General features: G+C 31.7%; 1 protein-coding gene and 1 long non-coding RNA gene across 2 annotated transcripts; both read left to right on the forward strand.

Annotated features, from left to right (window-relative positions):
• The first annotated feature begins 4094 nt into the window (after window positions 1-4094).
• LOC107629670 (S-adenosyl-L-methionine-dependent methyltransferases superfamily protein) lies at window positions 4095-7298 on the forward strand. Its single transcript, XM_016332509.3, has 8 exons — window positions 4095-4456; window positions 4677-4790; window positions 4897-4965; window positions 5509-5528; window positions 5609-5661; window positions 5778-5808; window positions 5910-5991; window positions 6734-7298. Exons 1-8 carry the CDS (start codon window positions 4270-4272, stop codon window positions 6937-6939), a joined length of 762 nt encoding a protein of 253 aa, XP_016187995.1. The 5' UTR covers window positions 4095-4269; the 3' UTR covers window positions 6940-7298.
• A 160-nt stretch (window positions 7299-7458) lies between these two features.
• LOC148569872 (uncharacterized) lies at window positions 7459-8131 on the forward strand. The gene is made up of 2 exons (XR_015907638.1): window positions 7459-7587; window positions 7946-8131. It is a non-coding gene; the product is annotated as an uncharacterized LOC148569872 (long non-coding RNA).
• Window positions 8132-16134: the final 8003 nt, after the last annotated feature.

Consider the following 16134-nt stretch of genomic DNA (forward strand, 5'->3'; position numbering starts at 1 on the left):
CCTTATTGTGTAAATATTGCTCTTCTTGGGAAGCTAGTTTGGACTTTTTTCCAGCAGCCAAACAAGCTATGGGTCCAATTATTGGATGCCAAATACCGATCATCTCTATATGACTGTTTTAGTTATCCTAAGAACAAGGACTCTCCCATTTGGAGGTGTCTTTGCAAGGCTTGGAAAGTGTTGAAGGATGGGTTTGCTTGGTGTATTGGAGATTTGAACCAGAATTTTTGGTTTTCTAGCTGGAGGAGAGAAGGACGGTTATCTAATGAGATGGATTATGTCCACATTTCTGATTCGAATCTCCGGATACAGGATATTTGGTCGGTTGGTAGGTGGCATTTGGATACTCTTTATTCTCCTTTATCTCAAAATCTGAAAGATAATATTCTCTCTTACAATCCAGATGAATAAGCAGGTCCGGAAGTGGGTTGGTATTGGAGTGGGTCTGCTGCCAAAGTCTATGACTCACGCAATGGTTACTTGTGGTTGTGTAAGCAGCTGTTTGGTTGGGAGGAGAGGGAGAATTGGCTTTGGCTTTGGCGTCAGCTTGTTCCGGAAAAGCATAAGTTTTTGGCTTGGTTGTGTCTTAAGGAGGCTCTTCCTACTGCAAGTTTTCGCTTTAGAAGAGGGATGTCGTCATCGGATAGGTGTCCAAGATGTCTTTCTAGCCAGGAATCGGTTATACATTGTATTCGGGATTGTCCAAAAGCTCAGCTTGTCTGGCAAAGGTTGGATATTCCTTGTCATCCTTTGGATTTGAAGAACTGGTTCTTGTATCATAGCAGAGAGCACCCGTTCAAGTTCTTTTCGGAACTTTGGTGGATATGGCGAGCAAGGAATAACGACATCTTTAATCCCCATGAAACTTGGCCTCCGGAAAAAGTCATTTGTCTGGCATTAACTTCAGAAAAAGAGCTTAGAAATATTTTTGAATTACAACGTATGTCCCTTCCCTCTACTCTAAATGGTTTTTGGAATCCCCCATCCATTGGTACTTTTAAGATTAATTGTGATGCTAGTTATTTTGGTTCGGGTCATAGTGTTGGTTTTGCTTGTGTTATTAGAGATTGTAATGGGAGCTGGCAAAGGGGGTGTTTGGGAATGATTGAGAGTAATAGTATTCTTCAAGGAGAATTGTTTGCTATTTGGAGAGGATATCTCTTAGCTTGGGATGTGGGTCAACGAGATGTTATTTGTGAGACGGATTGTGTGGAAGCATTTAATCTTGTTACTCAAGATGGTTTTGGGTTTATTGATCCACTGGTGCTCAAAATAAGAGATATCATGCATTGGAATTGGCGTGTTGACTTTCGTTTGATTATGAGAAATGCAAACACGGTGGCAGATACTATGGCAAAGATGGCGATGAAGTTACAACTTTCGCATGTGGAGCTTCTTTCACCTTGGGAGGAGTTTAAGAGTAGTCTTAAACGGGACTGTCCCTCTATTTAAGCAGTTCCTTGTTTTGTTTCTTTTGTTTTTCTTTGTTTAATTTATTTCAGTCACCAAAAAAACTTGTAGGCTCACGGTCGATCTGCTGGTCTGCATATTGTTTTCTGTGATCATTATTTTAACTTATCATTTGTTATGAGTTGTGGCTTAAAAAAGAATGCAGAGTGGTCCAATTCTTACATTAGATGAATCATGGTAAAAAAAAAATATTAAAATTTTGATATTCAAAGAGATTTGTTGAACTTGACCAAAAAAAAAAAAGAGATTTGTTGAACTTGTTTTGTCACTTCATATAAGTATACTTTGTCTTAAAATATATGCACATATAGAAGGTTGACGAATAAGTTAAGAGTTCAATTCCGTATTATTTATGTAATAATTTCTTAGACTATTGTTCGTTGGCTTGGATGTTTGGTATGTCGGGTCAGACTGGTGCTGGAGCAGATGTCGATGAGAGTCGGAACCTGAGCTCGAGTTTGGGTGATGGAGCCTGACTGTGATGTTGGTTGGACAGCGAGTGGGACCACTTATAAAGACATTTCGAAATTTAAGTTAGAATTCGTATAAAGCAGTGGTCAATTAAAGTAAGAAAAGTGATGTATATTTGGAAAGAAATGGATCTCTCACCATTTATAGTCCGTACTCAAGTGGATCTTTTGTGACCAAATCCACTTTCGTGAAAGCTTCCTCCAGGTGTCCAAGTTGTGAAAGGGGGCGAATCATGCGGGTCGCCTCAAGGTTCGAGCCGGCGGGACCGTCAGATCGGTGGTTTGTTACCGGACTCGGATTATTAGTGGGTTGGGTCGGAACAACTACCAAACTAAAAGATATAATAACAAAAAAGCAACTATATATTAACTAACTAATTAAAATATCAACTAACAATAGTTAATTATTAGTTGAGTTACAAATAAATAAAAAAAATAATTCAAAATTAATTAAAAATATATAAAATATAAAAAAATTTAAAACTAAACAAAATATTCAAAATATAATGAAAACATATCTAAAACTAAGTGAAAAAAAAAATTTAAAATTATTGTAAAAGTAATATTTAAAATCTAACAAAAATAAATATTTGAAACGTAACAAAAGAAAACATCTAGAATCATTATACAAGAATTTCGAAAAGTGATCTAGAAGAAAAGAAGAATTTCGAAAGATTGTTTAAAAGAGGAGAAAAAGAAGAAACATGAGAGGCGGCACGAAGAAAGAGACGTGAAGGGAGAGATGGCGCAGAGAAAAAAAGAGACGGCATAAAAGGAGAGACACAAAAAAAAGAAGAGACACGGAGGAAGAAAAAGAGAAATGTAAAGAGAATGAGAAAATAAAAATTAAAACGTAATAGACTAATTTTTGAAATTTTAAAAATTTAAAAAAAATAAAAGTTTGACAAATTAATCCGCTAAGTAATAGACTCCGCCCATTTAATACGCGAGTAAATGGTGCTGATTAAAAAACTTATTAAATAAATAAATTGAAAATTTGTTATATCAACTTTACATAACACTTTTGTGTTATGTAATTATGTATTATTCTATTTAGATGCTAATTATAATTTTAAAATTTAAAATAAAACAATATTTTTACAACAATAATAAAGTCTTGTTCTATTAAATAGAGTCGATTACATAGATTAAATGACGTGATTGAATTCTATTATATAAAAACAAATTTTTATTTGTATTTACAACAAATAAAAATACCAAAATAAAAAAAAAACTCAATTTGTTGGTCAAGAAAAATATATCATGTTTAACAAAAGTACTCAAATTATATCTATGTTGACTTCATTAAAAAAAATTTAATTGAAATTTTAATTTTTTTTATCATCATCTTTAATCTTTAAATTTCTCGTCTTTAACTATTGTTTTTTTTTCTTTCTCAACCATACATTCAAATTTCTTACTTAATCGTTGCTAAATAATTTTTATTTAATTTTAATTATAAATTAATTTTTATATATTATTTAATTATAAAATTTATTTTTTATTTTATAAATTATTATTTTATTATTCATTTACTATGTTTATCAACAATTAAAAACAAAAACAACAAAAAAAATAGATCTTCTATTAATCGTAATCTCCATAAATATTTTAATAATATGAATCAATATCAATGAGTTTTTTATCTCTTGATCTGTTACCTCTATATTGTCGGATATAACGGATCAAAAAATAAAAAACTCATTGATTTGCATTGTCAAAATATTTATGAAAATCACGATTAATGGAAGATTTATTTCATTATTATTTCTTTAATTATTAATAAATATAATAGATAAATAATAAAATAATAATTTATAAATATAAAATAAATTTTATAATTAAATAATATTTAAAAAATTAATATATAATTAAAATTAAATAAAAATTATTTAACCATCATTAAAAAATATATTTTATTATTAAAACTATTTAATAATTCAAACGTTATTAAACCATCGAATTCTTTACCATAACTTATATAAAGTATGTATTTCAATCTCTTAATTTAAGAATAATTAATTCTTTATTTTATTATTTTATCAACTTTTTATTTGAGAAGACCTTGATCCAGTAGTTTAAACATCACTATGTTAGTTCATCGTTGTGGGTCATGATTGTAATTTCAATGATGAATTTCGCTTTTATGAGGAGGACGCTTTTGGTGTTAACTTTTTAGAGTTTACACCAAGTAAAAAAAGGCCCACAAGAGAGCACGCTCAGTCGCTCAGTTCCTTCTCCAAAGTCCAAGCCACCACCACCACCCACCCCATATCTCAGAGAGGGAGAGAGAAAAAGAAGGAGGAGGTTGTCACTTGCAAGCATAAACATGTTCAGGGACGTATCGAGCTGCAATACGTACAATTACGGTGATGCCCTCTACTGGGACGCACGCTACGTCCAAGAAGGTGGCTCCTTTGACTGGTATCAACGCTACTCTGCTCTCAGACCCTTCGTCCGTACTTACATCCCTCCTCCCAATTCCACCGTCCTCATGGTTGGTTGCGGCAATGCTGGTCCGTCCTCATTCCTCTCCTTTTCTCTTCTATTCTATTTCCCCCAATTCATTCTTAGGGCTTTTCTAATCTCCAACACTCTCATTCATTAGATTCATTTGCGACATTTGCTATCATTACTACTACGTGTTAAATTCTATATATTTTGTGTCTGTTGATAAATTATTTGATATACGTTGAGAAATTTAGATGGAGAAAACTGGTGTAATGTGTTTTGCAGTGATGTCAGAGGATATGGTCAAGGATGGTTATGAGAGCATCACTAATATTGATATCTCATCGGTTGCCATTCACATGATGAGAACAAAATATGATCACATCCCTCAGCTCAAATGTACTATCTTTATCTTATCAATCAAGCAATCAGTCGCATTATTTTCATTTTCTTAACTGAATACAAGAGCTGTGAAACTCTGTTTCTAAGTTTCCTTCATGAATAGACTTGCAGATGGATGTTAGGGATATGAGCTTCTTTCTGGATGAATCTTTTGATGGTGTCATTGATAAAGGTATCACTTGCAAACCTTGTCAAAATTAACGGAATTTTGGATTATATATATTGGGTGCATCTGTCTCAACCTTTTTTTGGGCTAAAAATAACCTTTTATATGTTGGAAAATATAAAAATGATCATAACTTCAACAAATTATGTTTCCTGTAGAGTAGCTTTTATGAAAATTAGATTGCAGTTGGTTTGCATTTTCATTTTCTGTTTTTATTTTTAGTGTGTTCTGTTTTCAAAATTTTGGGAAGGAAAAGAAGAAACAGTGAAAATAATAAAACAATGTTTTCTGTAGTTTTCACCTCTTGTTCTCTCTTTTCTTCGCAAAATTCTGAAAATAGAAAGCATTAAAAATGAAAACAGAAAATGAAAATGCAAACCAAACACATCCTTAGTTTTCAGTTTTTTCAACAGTATAAAAAATCAACTTGTAAATCACTTCTTTTTAAATATTAGAAACTAATGCACTCTTACTTTGTTATCCATCTACTAATTATACTTTTGTCTTGGTATTCCATCTGCACTTGTAATCCGTTGGTTCTTGGTCTAGGAACTCTTGATTCATTGATGGTATGGTGCTTACCCAGTTCTGCTTATAATATTCTTTATCTACATGCTTTGATCCTCACATTTGCTTTTATGTACTCTAGTGTGGTAGTGATGCTCCAATTAGTGCTGCCCAGATGCTTGCAGAAGTGTGTAGGTTGTAGACTGTAGTGAGAACAAATTTTTTCCTGATATTTGTGCTGCAGTATTTAATTTCATGGGCATGCTTCATTTTGTGATTCTCACTAGTAATGGCTATTTTGTTCTTTGCAGGGTTCTAAAACCTGGAGGGACTTATATGTTGGTAATTTTATTTACACAGACAGGACTTTGTTTTTTATTAGTGTCATGTCAATTATTCTAGGAATTTAGAGGATCTAATTAATAGCTGAATTGCCATTTCAGATAACATATGGTGATCCAACAGTAAGGATGCCTCATATAAACAGACCTGTATACAATTGGAAAATTTCATTGTACAATATCCGTAAGATTTCATCCGATTTCACCTATTATCTTTTTTCTTTACTCTTAAATATGGATAACATTAAAACCTACTAGCCTGCCACTTTCCTCTTCAAGTATGTTTGGTCTTGCTAAGTTGCTATTGCATCATGTATCTTAAAGTGTAGACTAAGAGTATCTTTTGTTTCTATCCTTATCTGGAGAATATATCAAGATGGTTGAAAATTAACTGCTTTTTTTGCAAGATAGAATATCTCAATATTTGGTAATAATGTTTCTTTCTTGACATCTCCAAAACATGGAATCCACTATCCAGCACTATTTTTCCTTCTCTTTTATCACTATTATATAATGATTATTTACTGCCTCCTGTTTTGTACTATGTGTCAGAGTCAATATTATGCTTTTGTTGCTGGTGTGTTAACTGTATAATCCATATAAGACCATTTAGTGGCTAAATGTATAGAATATGGAAGAAAAATTGATAACTGATAAGTTTTAGGCAATGTTTTACCGAAGTGATAATAGAATTTGGAAATTAGATGAAATTTTAGGGGTATTCAAGAGATATATAGTACATTTGTATATCAATTTTTTGCGCTTAAAACAATTAGGATGGTTCTTCTGTGAAATGTTCTGTCGTTGATGAATTATATATGAAGCATATTTACATAAGAATTCTTATTGCCAAATGCCTATAGACAATAGTTGTGGAGATTTGGTTTAGTGCTCTTTTTATGCACACATTTTCTATATCCCTGCAGCCAGACCAGGATTTCAAAAGCCTGAGAGTACTAGTTCATCAAGAAAATCATATTTAGATCCCATCCCTCTGACCGAAAAGGGCTTACTTCCTCCAGATTTCATTCTGGAAGACCCAGATTCTCACTATATATATGTTTGTAGAAAGAACAACAACACAGAGATGGACAATATACCACCATATCGACTAACAGCTAATATTTTATAGCCCGGAGTTTCCACTGAAGCACTGTCGAAGGTAGTATTTATCATCTTCACAAGCTTTGATGTGGATCATAGTCACTTAAATATGGTTGCTCTTGTCATTTGTACCATTTGAATTAGTTACCACCATCATTGGTGGATGTTGTAATAGTATTTTATTCTCATAAATTAGAGTAGCAGTGTTTAGCTTGTAGTGATGATTGATATAAATTAAAATATCTGAAGAAACGAGACAAAAATGACTGATATTTTTTCCCTCTGTTATTTTTTCACGTGTTGTATCTGTTGTAATTGTGACATGTAAACGCTGTTTTCTTTTCCCTAAGCTTGATTACTATTATAATTATGCTTGTACCAGAACCATTATTCTTGCCCATTTCCTTTAAAGAAGATGTTGCTAATGCATCCATTAAATGTGGCAATCCATTACCATATTTCAAACAGGGTTGGCACCCTGTTGATCAACATGGCTTAAGCTAATTCTCTTTGCTTTTGTTGAAGGTTGCTCTGATAGCAACATCAGAAACTTCCTTGCTTTATGTTTGGGTTTTGAGAGACTGAGGATTGTACCAAGGCGCCTTGGTGCTTTTGGAATGAAAGGGCAAATTTTGTTGGTGTTGCATCATCATACATGCATGGAGTAAGGCTCAAGGTGTGTTGGTTTTTCTATACTAATAACCAGATTTCATTATGGAAGGGAAGAGAAGGATTTGAAGTATTAAGTGAAGTCCCTTTTACTTTTGAACCCGTTTCCATTCATTTTATCTCCCTCAAAAACTCTAAATGTGCTAGCAGAGTAACTGGATTTGGCTCTTTAGTAACAGACACAGTAATGCTTGAAACTTGAGCACAAGAGAGAAACTCTAGTGGTAGTTCTACCGAAACAAACATCTCACACGTCTCACATCATACATCATAGGCCATAAACATTGCTTGTTCAACCATTTATTGTTATCAGCTTGGGAAAAGTCATAAACACCCTGGAAATTTTCATTACTTTGTGTTGTCAGTGACGTGGAAGTAATGAGTTAGAGGCCCTTGGACGCACCTATATCTCTTAACGAGGACATTTATTAAGGCATCAAATGGAAATTGATGAACCGGTAGCCACTTGCTTCTGTCATATTCATATAGTTGGAGTGTACCAATTCATTTCGGAACTTCTATCAAATCATATGATTGAAATTTGGTGGGAACTAGTTTTCCTTTTTTTTTTTCTTTTCCTCTCTTCATTACTTAAGTGAAGAGTTTATTTATTTGTTGAATTAGTGTATTTAAAGCAGGCACTTGGAAAAGGTTAGTCACTGTTGGAAAAGTATAATGGGGAACCCCATTTACCCCTTTCCAAAGATGGAAGAAATTTCAACCCATCAATAAGCTCACTTCCAAGTTTCATCATTGGCCATTTGACTTTTGAAGTCCTTGCCGTCCTTGTTATTACTATAACTGGATCAAGAGAGATTTTATTCTTTTTCACAGAAGAAAACATTTTACTTATCCTCCATAGTCTATATAAAGTTTGTCTTGATGTTAGGTCTTTGAAAAATCAAACATAAGTAAATTGGTTCCTTAAATATTCAATGTCTTGATTTTGTCCTGGAAAATATTAATGCAAGTCAAGTTGGTTCTTTTGTTAATTCTTTTTCTGATATGTCATTGATTATTGCTGATGTGTGAAGTAAAATCTGTCACATGTCAATTTTTTAAATACGTTACATGACATTAGTAGAAAGTTAACAAAAAGATCAACTTAAATTAAAGTGACATTTTTTAAAAGCAAAATTGGAGTATTAAATCTTTGAGAAACCAAATTAATTCATTAGTAACCTTTTAAGAACTAATTTAAACATGAACTGGTACAAATGTCTGTTGAAGACATAAATATATGGACCAAAAGGATGAGTATTAAATTGAAAAAAAACAATGGATGGGCCATTATGCAGAATGTTTAAAGCAAAATTATGGAAGGGGCCCACTATCATATTCGAGCCCCTTGTTTCTCACGGTTAAGTGCTATCTGAGTTCTGACACAAACTTGAACCCTCCTTGTCTCAGCTAGTCAGCTAGACAAAGTCACTAGTCTTCCTGGTTCCTCAAAATACACACATCACATCAACATGCAAAAAGGTTTTTGACATTAATTAGGTAGTGTTAAGAGAGAAAATAGAAATTGAAAAACAGAAATTAAAAAATAAAGATTGAATTAAGTTTTTATATTATGTTTGATATAAAGTGTATAGACTTGAGATATATTTCAGTATTTTGTTTGATTTAAGATAAAAATAAAAATTTAAATAAATAAAATTATTAAAATATTCTCGTTAAATAAAAAAATTAAAAGAAAATTCTATTCAGCTCTAACCACCTCTCTCTCTCTCCGGCAATATCCAGCGACGGCCGTTGTGTTCGAGTTACGGCGGTGTCGTGTTCGCCGAAGGTCTTCGTCATATGTTTGAGTTCCAGCCCGGCGACGACATCGTACCTGTCGAGTGTCGTCGTGTTCGAGTTCCAATACCGTGCTGTGCCGTGCCACTTCTTTTCGGGTTGTTTCGTCGTATTCGGGTCTGCCATGCCGCTTCTGTTTCCTACTGTGTTCGCCATGCTGCTTTTATTCTTCTCGTTTCTATTCTGATTTTAAAATTCTCGTGTTATGATTATTGTATCTAATTTTGATATATGTTTATGAGATTCTTGTGGTTTTTGGTATTATTGTTGTTGGTGCTGGTGGAATTTGGTATGTTGTTATGGGATTGGTCTTGTTGTGGTTGAATCTGAATTTTGTAGCACTGTTGTCGTTGCTGGCAGAGTATGGTGATGGAGTGAGAGGTGGGGTGGGATTGGAGGTGAAGGATAGATTTGGAATATAAAATTTTGAACGAGGGTATTTTAGGAATAAAATGTTATTAAAATTTTAGTTTTCGTCTTCAGAAATTTTAGTTTCCTGTGTTTTTATCTTTTGAAAATACTGAAGAGATTGAAATTTTATGTCACAAAAATAAAATTTTAGTTTCAGTCGTCTCCGACTACCAAATACAATACTAAGTCAGTAAATTTCAATCTCAAAAATGCTAGTATGCTATGTAAATACAAAATATCATTAATAATATATATTATTTTTTATATCTTTTTATAAAATAATTTGCTACTAAAATAGTAAAATTATATCAGTAGAATAATTAAAATTTTTACAATAATATATATAATCAAATTTTGTTGAAAAACACTGAAAAATTACCAAATAGATTCACATTCATTAAATGAATTATCCTTAAAGAGTATATTTATGTGATGTATATAGGGATAAATTATTATTTTGTATATTTGAGAGTGTAAATAAACTTAGTCCATGATCCCATTTTGAGAGTGCTAAAATAAAATATTTGATGTCTCACTAGATAGTCACTACTTCAGTGTGAGGTTTTTCTCACACCTTGTCCAATGTCCATCCAAGGCTCCTTGACGTGTAACTATCTAAATGAAATAATCATCGTATGTTCCTTTTAGGGTTCTACAATAAGGAACAAAAGATATTGTTCCATGAGAACCCAAATAGCCCAAGTGCCAAAACCATCCAAGACAACACACCCTCTATCTACACCAGCTATTTTTGTTAGAGATAATTTAATTTAGTGTAAAGTATTAAATAGATACTCTATATTTGGGCGTAATTTTATTTTGGTCTTTAAAATTTAAAGTGTCTTATTTAAATCCAAAAAAGTTTTATTTAACTTCAATATAGTCTTACCGTAAGGTTAAAGTTAAATAATTAACAGAATATTCTACACGACAGCAATACAAGAACAAGATTAATAATCTGAAGAACAAGTACAAGCTCCAAAGTTATAAAATCAACCATGAATATATCAATAAATTTATTTATCATTCTCCTTAGTTCTATAGAAAATATTTCATTTAAATTATAAAAAAATAATAAATAAATATATTGATACATCCACAGTTGATTTTGTGCCTCTGGAGCTTGTACTTGTTCTCCAAATTATCGACCTTATCCTTGTACTACTATCATGTAGGACATTCCGTTAATTATTTAACTTTGACATCACGGTGGGACTACATTAAAACTAAATAATTTTTTTTTAAATTCAAATAAGACATTTTAAACTTCAAGGCTCAAAACATAATTATGCCCAAACACAGAAGACCAATTTAATACTTTACCTTTTAATTTAATTTTAAATTATATTTATAATTGATCATCGTTTATATAAAATGATACTTTAAGATTACTTATTTACATATATATATAAAATGACGAATTCAAAAATTTTAAATCATGATAACACATAAAAATTGTATAAACATATTAAAATATATAAAAATAAATAATATAAAAATATTAAATATTAAATAATTTTTTATTTACTAATTATCAATATTGATATATTAATAAATAATAACATAGTTATTAATTTAAATTTTTATAAATAAAACATATAATAATAAAAAATAAAATAAAATAAATTAAGTAAAAAAACCTCAAGGATATAAATTTCAACTAAATAAATTTATTTTATAATGCTACAGTAAAGCTTTGTTTTTATTAAATTAATTTAATATATATTTTATTTTATACTTTTATATATAAATTAGAGTTTAATTTTAATGTATTGACGGTGTAAAATATTTTATACGGTTATTCAATTATATTTATTTTTTTGATGATCATTAACACGATCAATGTAAAAGGTATATCAATATAAAAAGTAATTATTTTTTATAACATGGCATTAGTAATTGCGCACACGTGCAAATTTATTTTACACTGATACACAACTAGAAAATTGTTTATTAAAGATGAATTTACAAATAAATTTGGTCTCTTTTACCGGCGAATTTTTGGTTACCGCTGAAATTATCAACGGATTTTGTCCCTCTGTAAAAGTCTCGTTGAAAATTACTTATCGATGAATTTTTTTCCGTCAATAATTTACCAACAGATTTTTCCCATTACCGACAGAATTTTTCTCGGTAATGGTCCCCTCCGTTCCCTAAAAAACCGTCAAATTTTCTGTCGCTAAATTACCGACAATTTTTTTCCGTTACCGACATATTTTTCCTCGATAATCATCACTTCAATTTCGCTTAAACTGTCCAATTTTTTGACAGATTTTTCGACGGTAACTAGCGTCAGATTTCCTGACAGTTTTTTCGTTAGTAATTGGAACCCGAAAAAAAAAATTCCAACTCTGAATACAGACGAAAAATTTGTCTGTAAATATGTCAATAAAGTAAAACAACATTTTTTTTTAGATTTTTTCATTGCAAAATAAACCTAATTTTATACAACATAAATATAAATGTAAACAATTTTGTTCTCATACTTGTAAATTAAAAGACCTATGCTGCAAGCAACTCCTATTCAATTCCTAACTCATTTGAACAATTTTCACTACTCTAATAATTAACTTGTAACAGAGAATTCATTAGATGAAGTTGGTGAAGGAGGTCTGGTGTTAATTCCACTTATCTCATCTGCAAAATTCACTTCACTTGCTCTTTCTGCTGCTAATTCTTTTTCTTCATCATCACTATTTTTCTCACAAAAAAATTTTGTCTTCTTGTTTCTCCTCTTATCCTTCTTCAGATATATTTTATAGCCAACCCATAATGACATTATCTGTTTCAAAAATCACATGTTATAAAATATCATATAATGATTTAATAAAATATATACCAAAATCATTATTCAGATAAGATAATGTGACACAAAAGTATTAAGAGAAAAAGGAAGAAAAGATTTGATTATTATTCATATATGGCAACATGATCTTTTATTTTGCATTTAGATTCTATCTTTTAAATAAGGGTTAAGTTCGATTTTGGTCCCTAACGTAGGGGTGAAAAATTTGTTTCGTCTTTAATTTTTTTTTGCTACAAAATAGTCTCCAAAATTTCAGTTTGTTTTAAAATCGTCCTTTTTACCAATTTTATTTTTTTTATTACCAAATTATTCCTCATTAAAAAATTATAAAATAAAATAAATATAAAATAAATAAAAAAGAAAGAAAGAAAGGGTTACAGAGAGAATGGGGGGAGAGAAAGAAGGGAGGTGGGGGCGCGAGAAACAGGGAGGGGGGAGGGGGAGGGGGAGGGAAGGGAAGAAGGGGGAAGGGAAGCCGCCGTCCCGCCGTCCCGCCATCGTGTCCAGATCAACCGTGACCCTCTCCCCTCCTTCTCTTCTTCCCTGTCTCGGATCTCCTCGAATCAAAGCTCACCGCCGGTGAGCCTCTCCTGCTTCACCACCACGCAGCAACGTGGAGCCTCCCCTGCTTCACCACCACGCAGCAATGTGGAGAAAAAGGGTTACATAGGAGAAGGAATCAGGGGCGGGGGAAGAGGAAAGAGGAAAGGAGAAGGGGAAGGGATCACGAGGGGAAAGGGGGAAGGGGGAAGGGAGAAGGGGGGAGAGGAGGGAGCCGCCGTCGTACTGGGTTCGTCGCTGCCGTTGAGCCATCGTCGCTAACCCCGAAGGGAGAGAGGGATGTGCGAGCTGAAGGATTTGCGTCCTCCACTGCCGCAGCTGCCGCCACTGCCGCTGATCCTCCTCCTCCTCTTCTTCTTCTTCTTCTTCTTCTTCTCTTTCTTCTTCTTCTTCTTCCTTTCTTTGTGAACTGAATTTTTTATTTGTCTTACATAATCTAAATTTGTTGTGGAATTTGTTGTGAAATATATTCTGATTTGGAATATCTGATTTTTGTTGTGGAATTTTTTTGCTCGTGGAATATTGAGTTTGTCTATTGATGATATGGATTTTGGATATGTTGATGTTGCTGCAATGTCATGCTATGTTGATTAGGTGAATTTCTGTTTCTGATTTGGCTTGAATTTGGAATTTTGATGATGCTGAGGATGTTCTTCTGCGTTTGTGTATCTGCTTCTGGGTGTTCTTCTGCGTTTGAGGAAGAAGATGGGTGTTGAGGAAGAAGATGTGAGGGAGGGGTATTTTCGTCCGACGGACGATTTTAAAACAAACTAAAACTTTGGGGACCATTTTGTAGCAAAAAAAAGTTGAAAACAACAAATTTTTGACCCATACGTTAGGGACAAAAATCGAACTTAACCCTTTAAATAATGAACACAAAAGTTTTGTATCTTATTCCTATCTAAACAACTAAATGAATTGTTATTATGTCTACTATTTCTACGTTTCTGATATTGTAGTAGTCATGATTATATAAATTGTGATCATTATTCTGAGATAAAGAAAAGAATTACCTAAGAGGAATTGAAAGTTGTGATGGGGACAAAAACACGAAACTCAAACATAACCTACTTAGTTTTAAGAAACCCAGTGCGGTTCTTCTTCTTCCAAAAACAAACTTAGTCTTGAACCCAATGACTTTGTTGTTGTTATTGTTTTCAAACACACACTCTTTCAGATGAAAGTAAAAGTACTTTGTCTCCAGAAACACCTTTTCACTTGAAAAACAAATATAATGGAATCTTAATTATATGATTTTCAATAATTAAATCATTATATCCCCAGCATGCGTCTCGGTAACAATGGAATCTTTAATACTTACGCTAGTGACTCATGCAAATCTGATTTCACTTCCTCTATATATGCACTATAAAAATTATTCTATTTTACACCTTTTATATATAATAAGCTCTTCAACAATAATTAATTACAGATGGATTTTTTGTTTGTAATAAATTTAAAGTTAAAATCTCAATTTTATAGATAGAATTACCGATAAATTTATAATTTGTTAGTAATATTTTGAAAAAAATTTTAACTTTTTTACCGACAAAAAATTTGTTAGAAATTTGTCGATATTTTCGACAGTAAAATTTTGTCTGAAAATTTTATCCGTAATATATTATTTTTTAGTAGTGATAATGTATCAAAATTTAATTCTAAAAATAATAATAAAATTTTTTAAAATTTTTAATATATTTAATACATTGAAAATGTAAAATATATATTTTTTAAATTTTTTGTTAAACCTTTCTTTTTATGGTGTTTTTAAAATGTATCCTTATGACATATATAGGTTAGCAAAATTCTTAAGATATTTTAACACAATATTTAATAGATAAGTTTTTTATGTGGAGAGAAATATAATTTTTTAATAGAGACACATATATATTTATCATATATTTTCGTACATTTTTTTAAAATGTTAATGGGAGCACTTGCCCCCATAATTTATATAGTACATCCGTCCCTATATATATAAGTCAAGTATCAAAATTAATTATTAATATAAAATATATGTTAAAATATAAAATACATATTAAAATAAATGAGTTAAACAATACATTTATTTATACCTAAATATATAATAATTAATTTTGATAGTTGATTTTAATGTACAAATATATATACTAAAAGAGGAGTTCAAAAAGAGTTCGATAAATGGTGCAAACCATGACAAGCAGCGCTCATTGTCAAAGTTTTGGACAAAATAGTGGACTTGGGATACATGGAGCAAAGACTCAAAAGAGATTAGGTGAAAAAAGATAATGTTAATGTTATTGATATAGATCATGACTATTTCTTAGTTGATTTTTTGTGTGGAAGAAGCTAAAGGTTAAACTGGTAGAATTTAATGCATTTGAGATACAGAAAAATGAAAGGTAGATATTCTTCTTCATAATACTTAGGGGTTAAGTACTGTTTTCGTCCCTAAGGTCTGGGGTGAAAATCAGATTCGTCTCCGACCTTTTTTGTTATTAAAATCATCATCAACGTTATAAAACGTTATAAAATCGTCCTTTACTACTTCAATTTTATTATCTTGACCAAATTACCCTTTATAATTAATAAAAATAATATTAAAAACAAAAACAAAAACAAAAAACCCTCCCCCCACTCCGTCCCCATCCCCGTCCCTGTTGTTTCTTCCCTTCCCATCCCCTTCCTTCTGCTCTTTTCGGACTCCCTCCTCCTCCCCCTCCCCCACACAAAAAACTCCAATTCTTCTTCTCTCCTTCAGCAACAGCAACAACTAAATCTAGCAACAACAATTCTTCTTCTCTTCTTCACCAGCAACAACAAATCCAGCAAATTCAACAATAACAAATTCAGCAGTAACAACCACAAAATAAATCACTAAAAAATTTAAATTTGACAACAGTTCAACAATCATCAATTGCACTTCAAATCTAAAATCAGCAACCACAGAAATTAAAAAGAATTAAAAAAATGATGTTTATGTTCTTAAATCTTAGC

The sequence above is a fragment of the Arachis ipaensis genome, chromosome B3 (genome assembly GCF_059453495.1).
Source record: "Arachis ipaensis isolate K30076 ecotype BB chromosome B3, ASM5945349v1, whole genome shotgun sequence".
Classification (NCBI taxonomy): domain Eukaryota; kingdom Viridiplantae; phylum Streptophyta; class Magnoliopsida; order Fabales; family Fabaceae; genus Arachis; species Arachis ipaensis.

Coding starts and splice junctions, on each gene's coding strand:
- LOC107629670 (XM_016332509.3), top strand. CDS start 4,270: ATGTTCAGGGACGTATCGAGCTGCAATACGTACAATTACGGTGATGCC. Junction 5,662..5,777: donor ATGCTTGCAGAAGTGTGTAG/GTTGTAGACTGT, acceptor TGTTCTTTGCAG/GGTTCTAAAACCTGGAGGGA. Junction 5,809..5,909: donor CTGGAGGGACTTATATGTTG/GTAATTTTATTT, acceptor TTGCCATTTCAG/ATAACATATGGTGATCCAAC.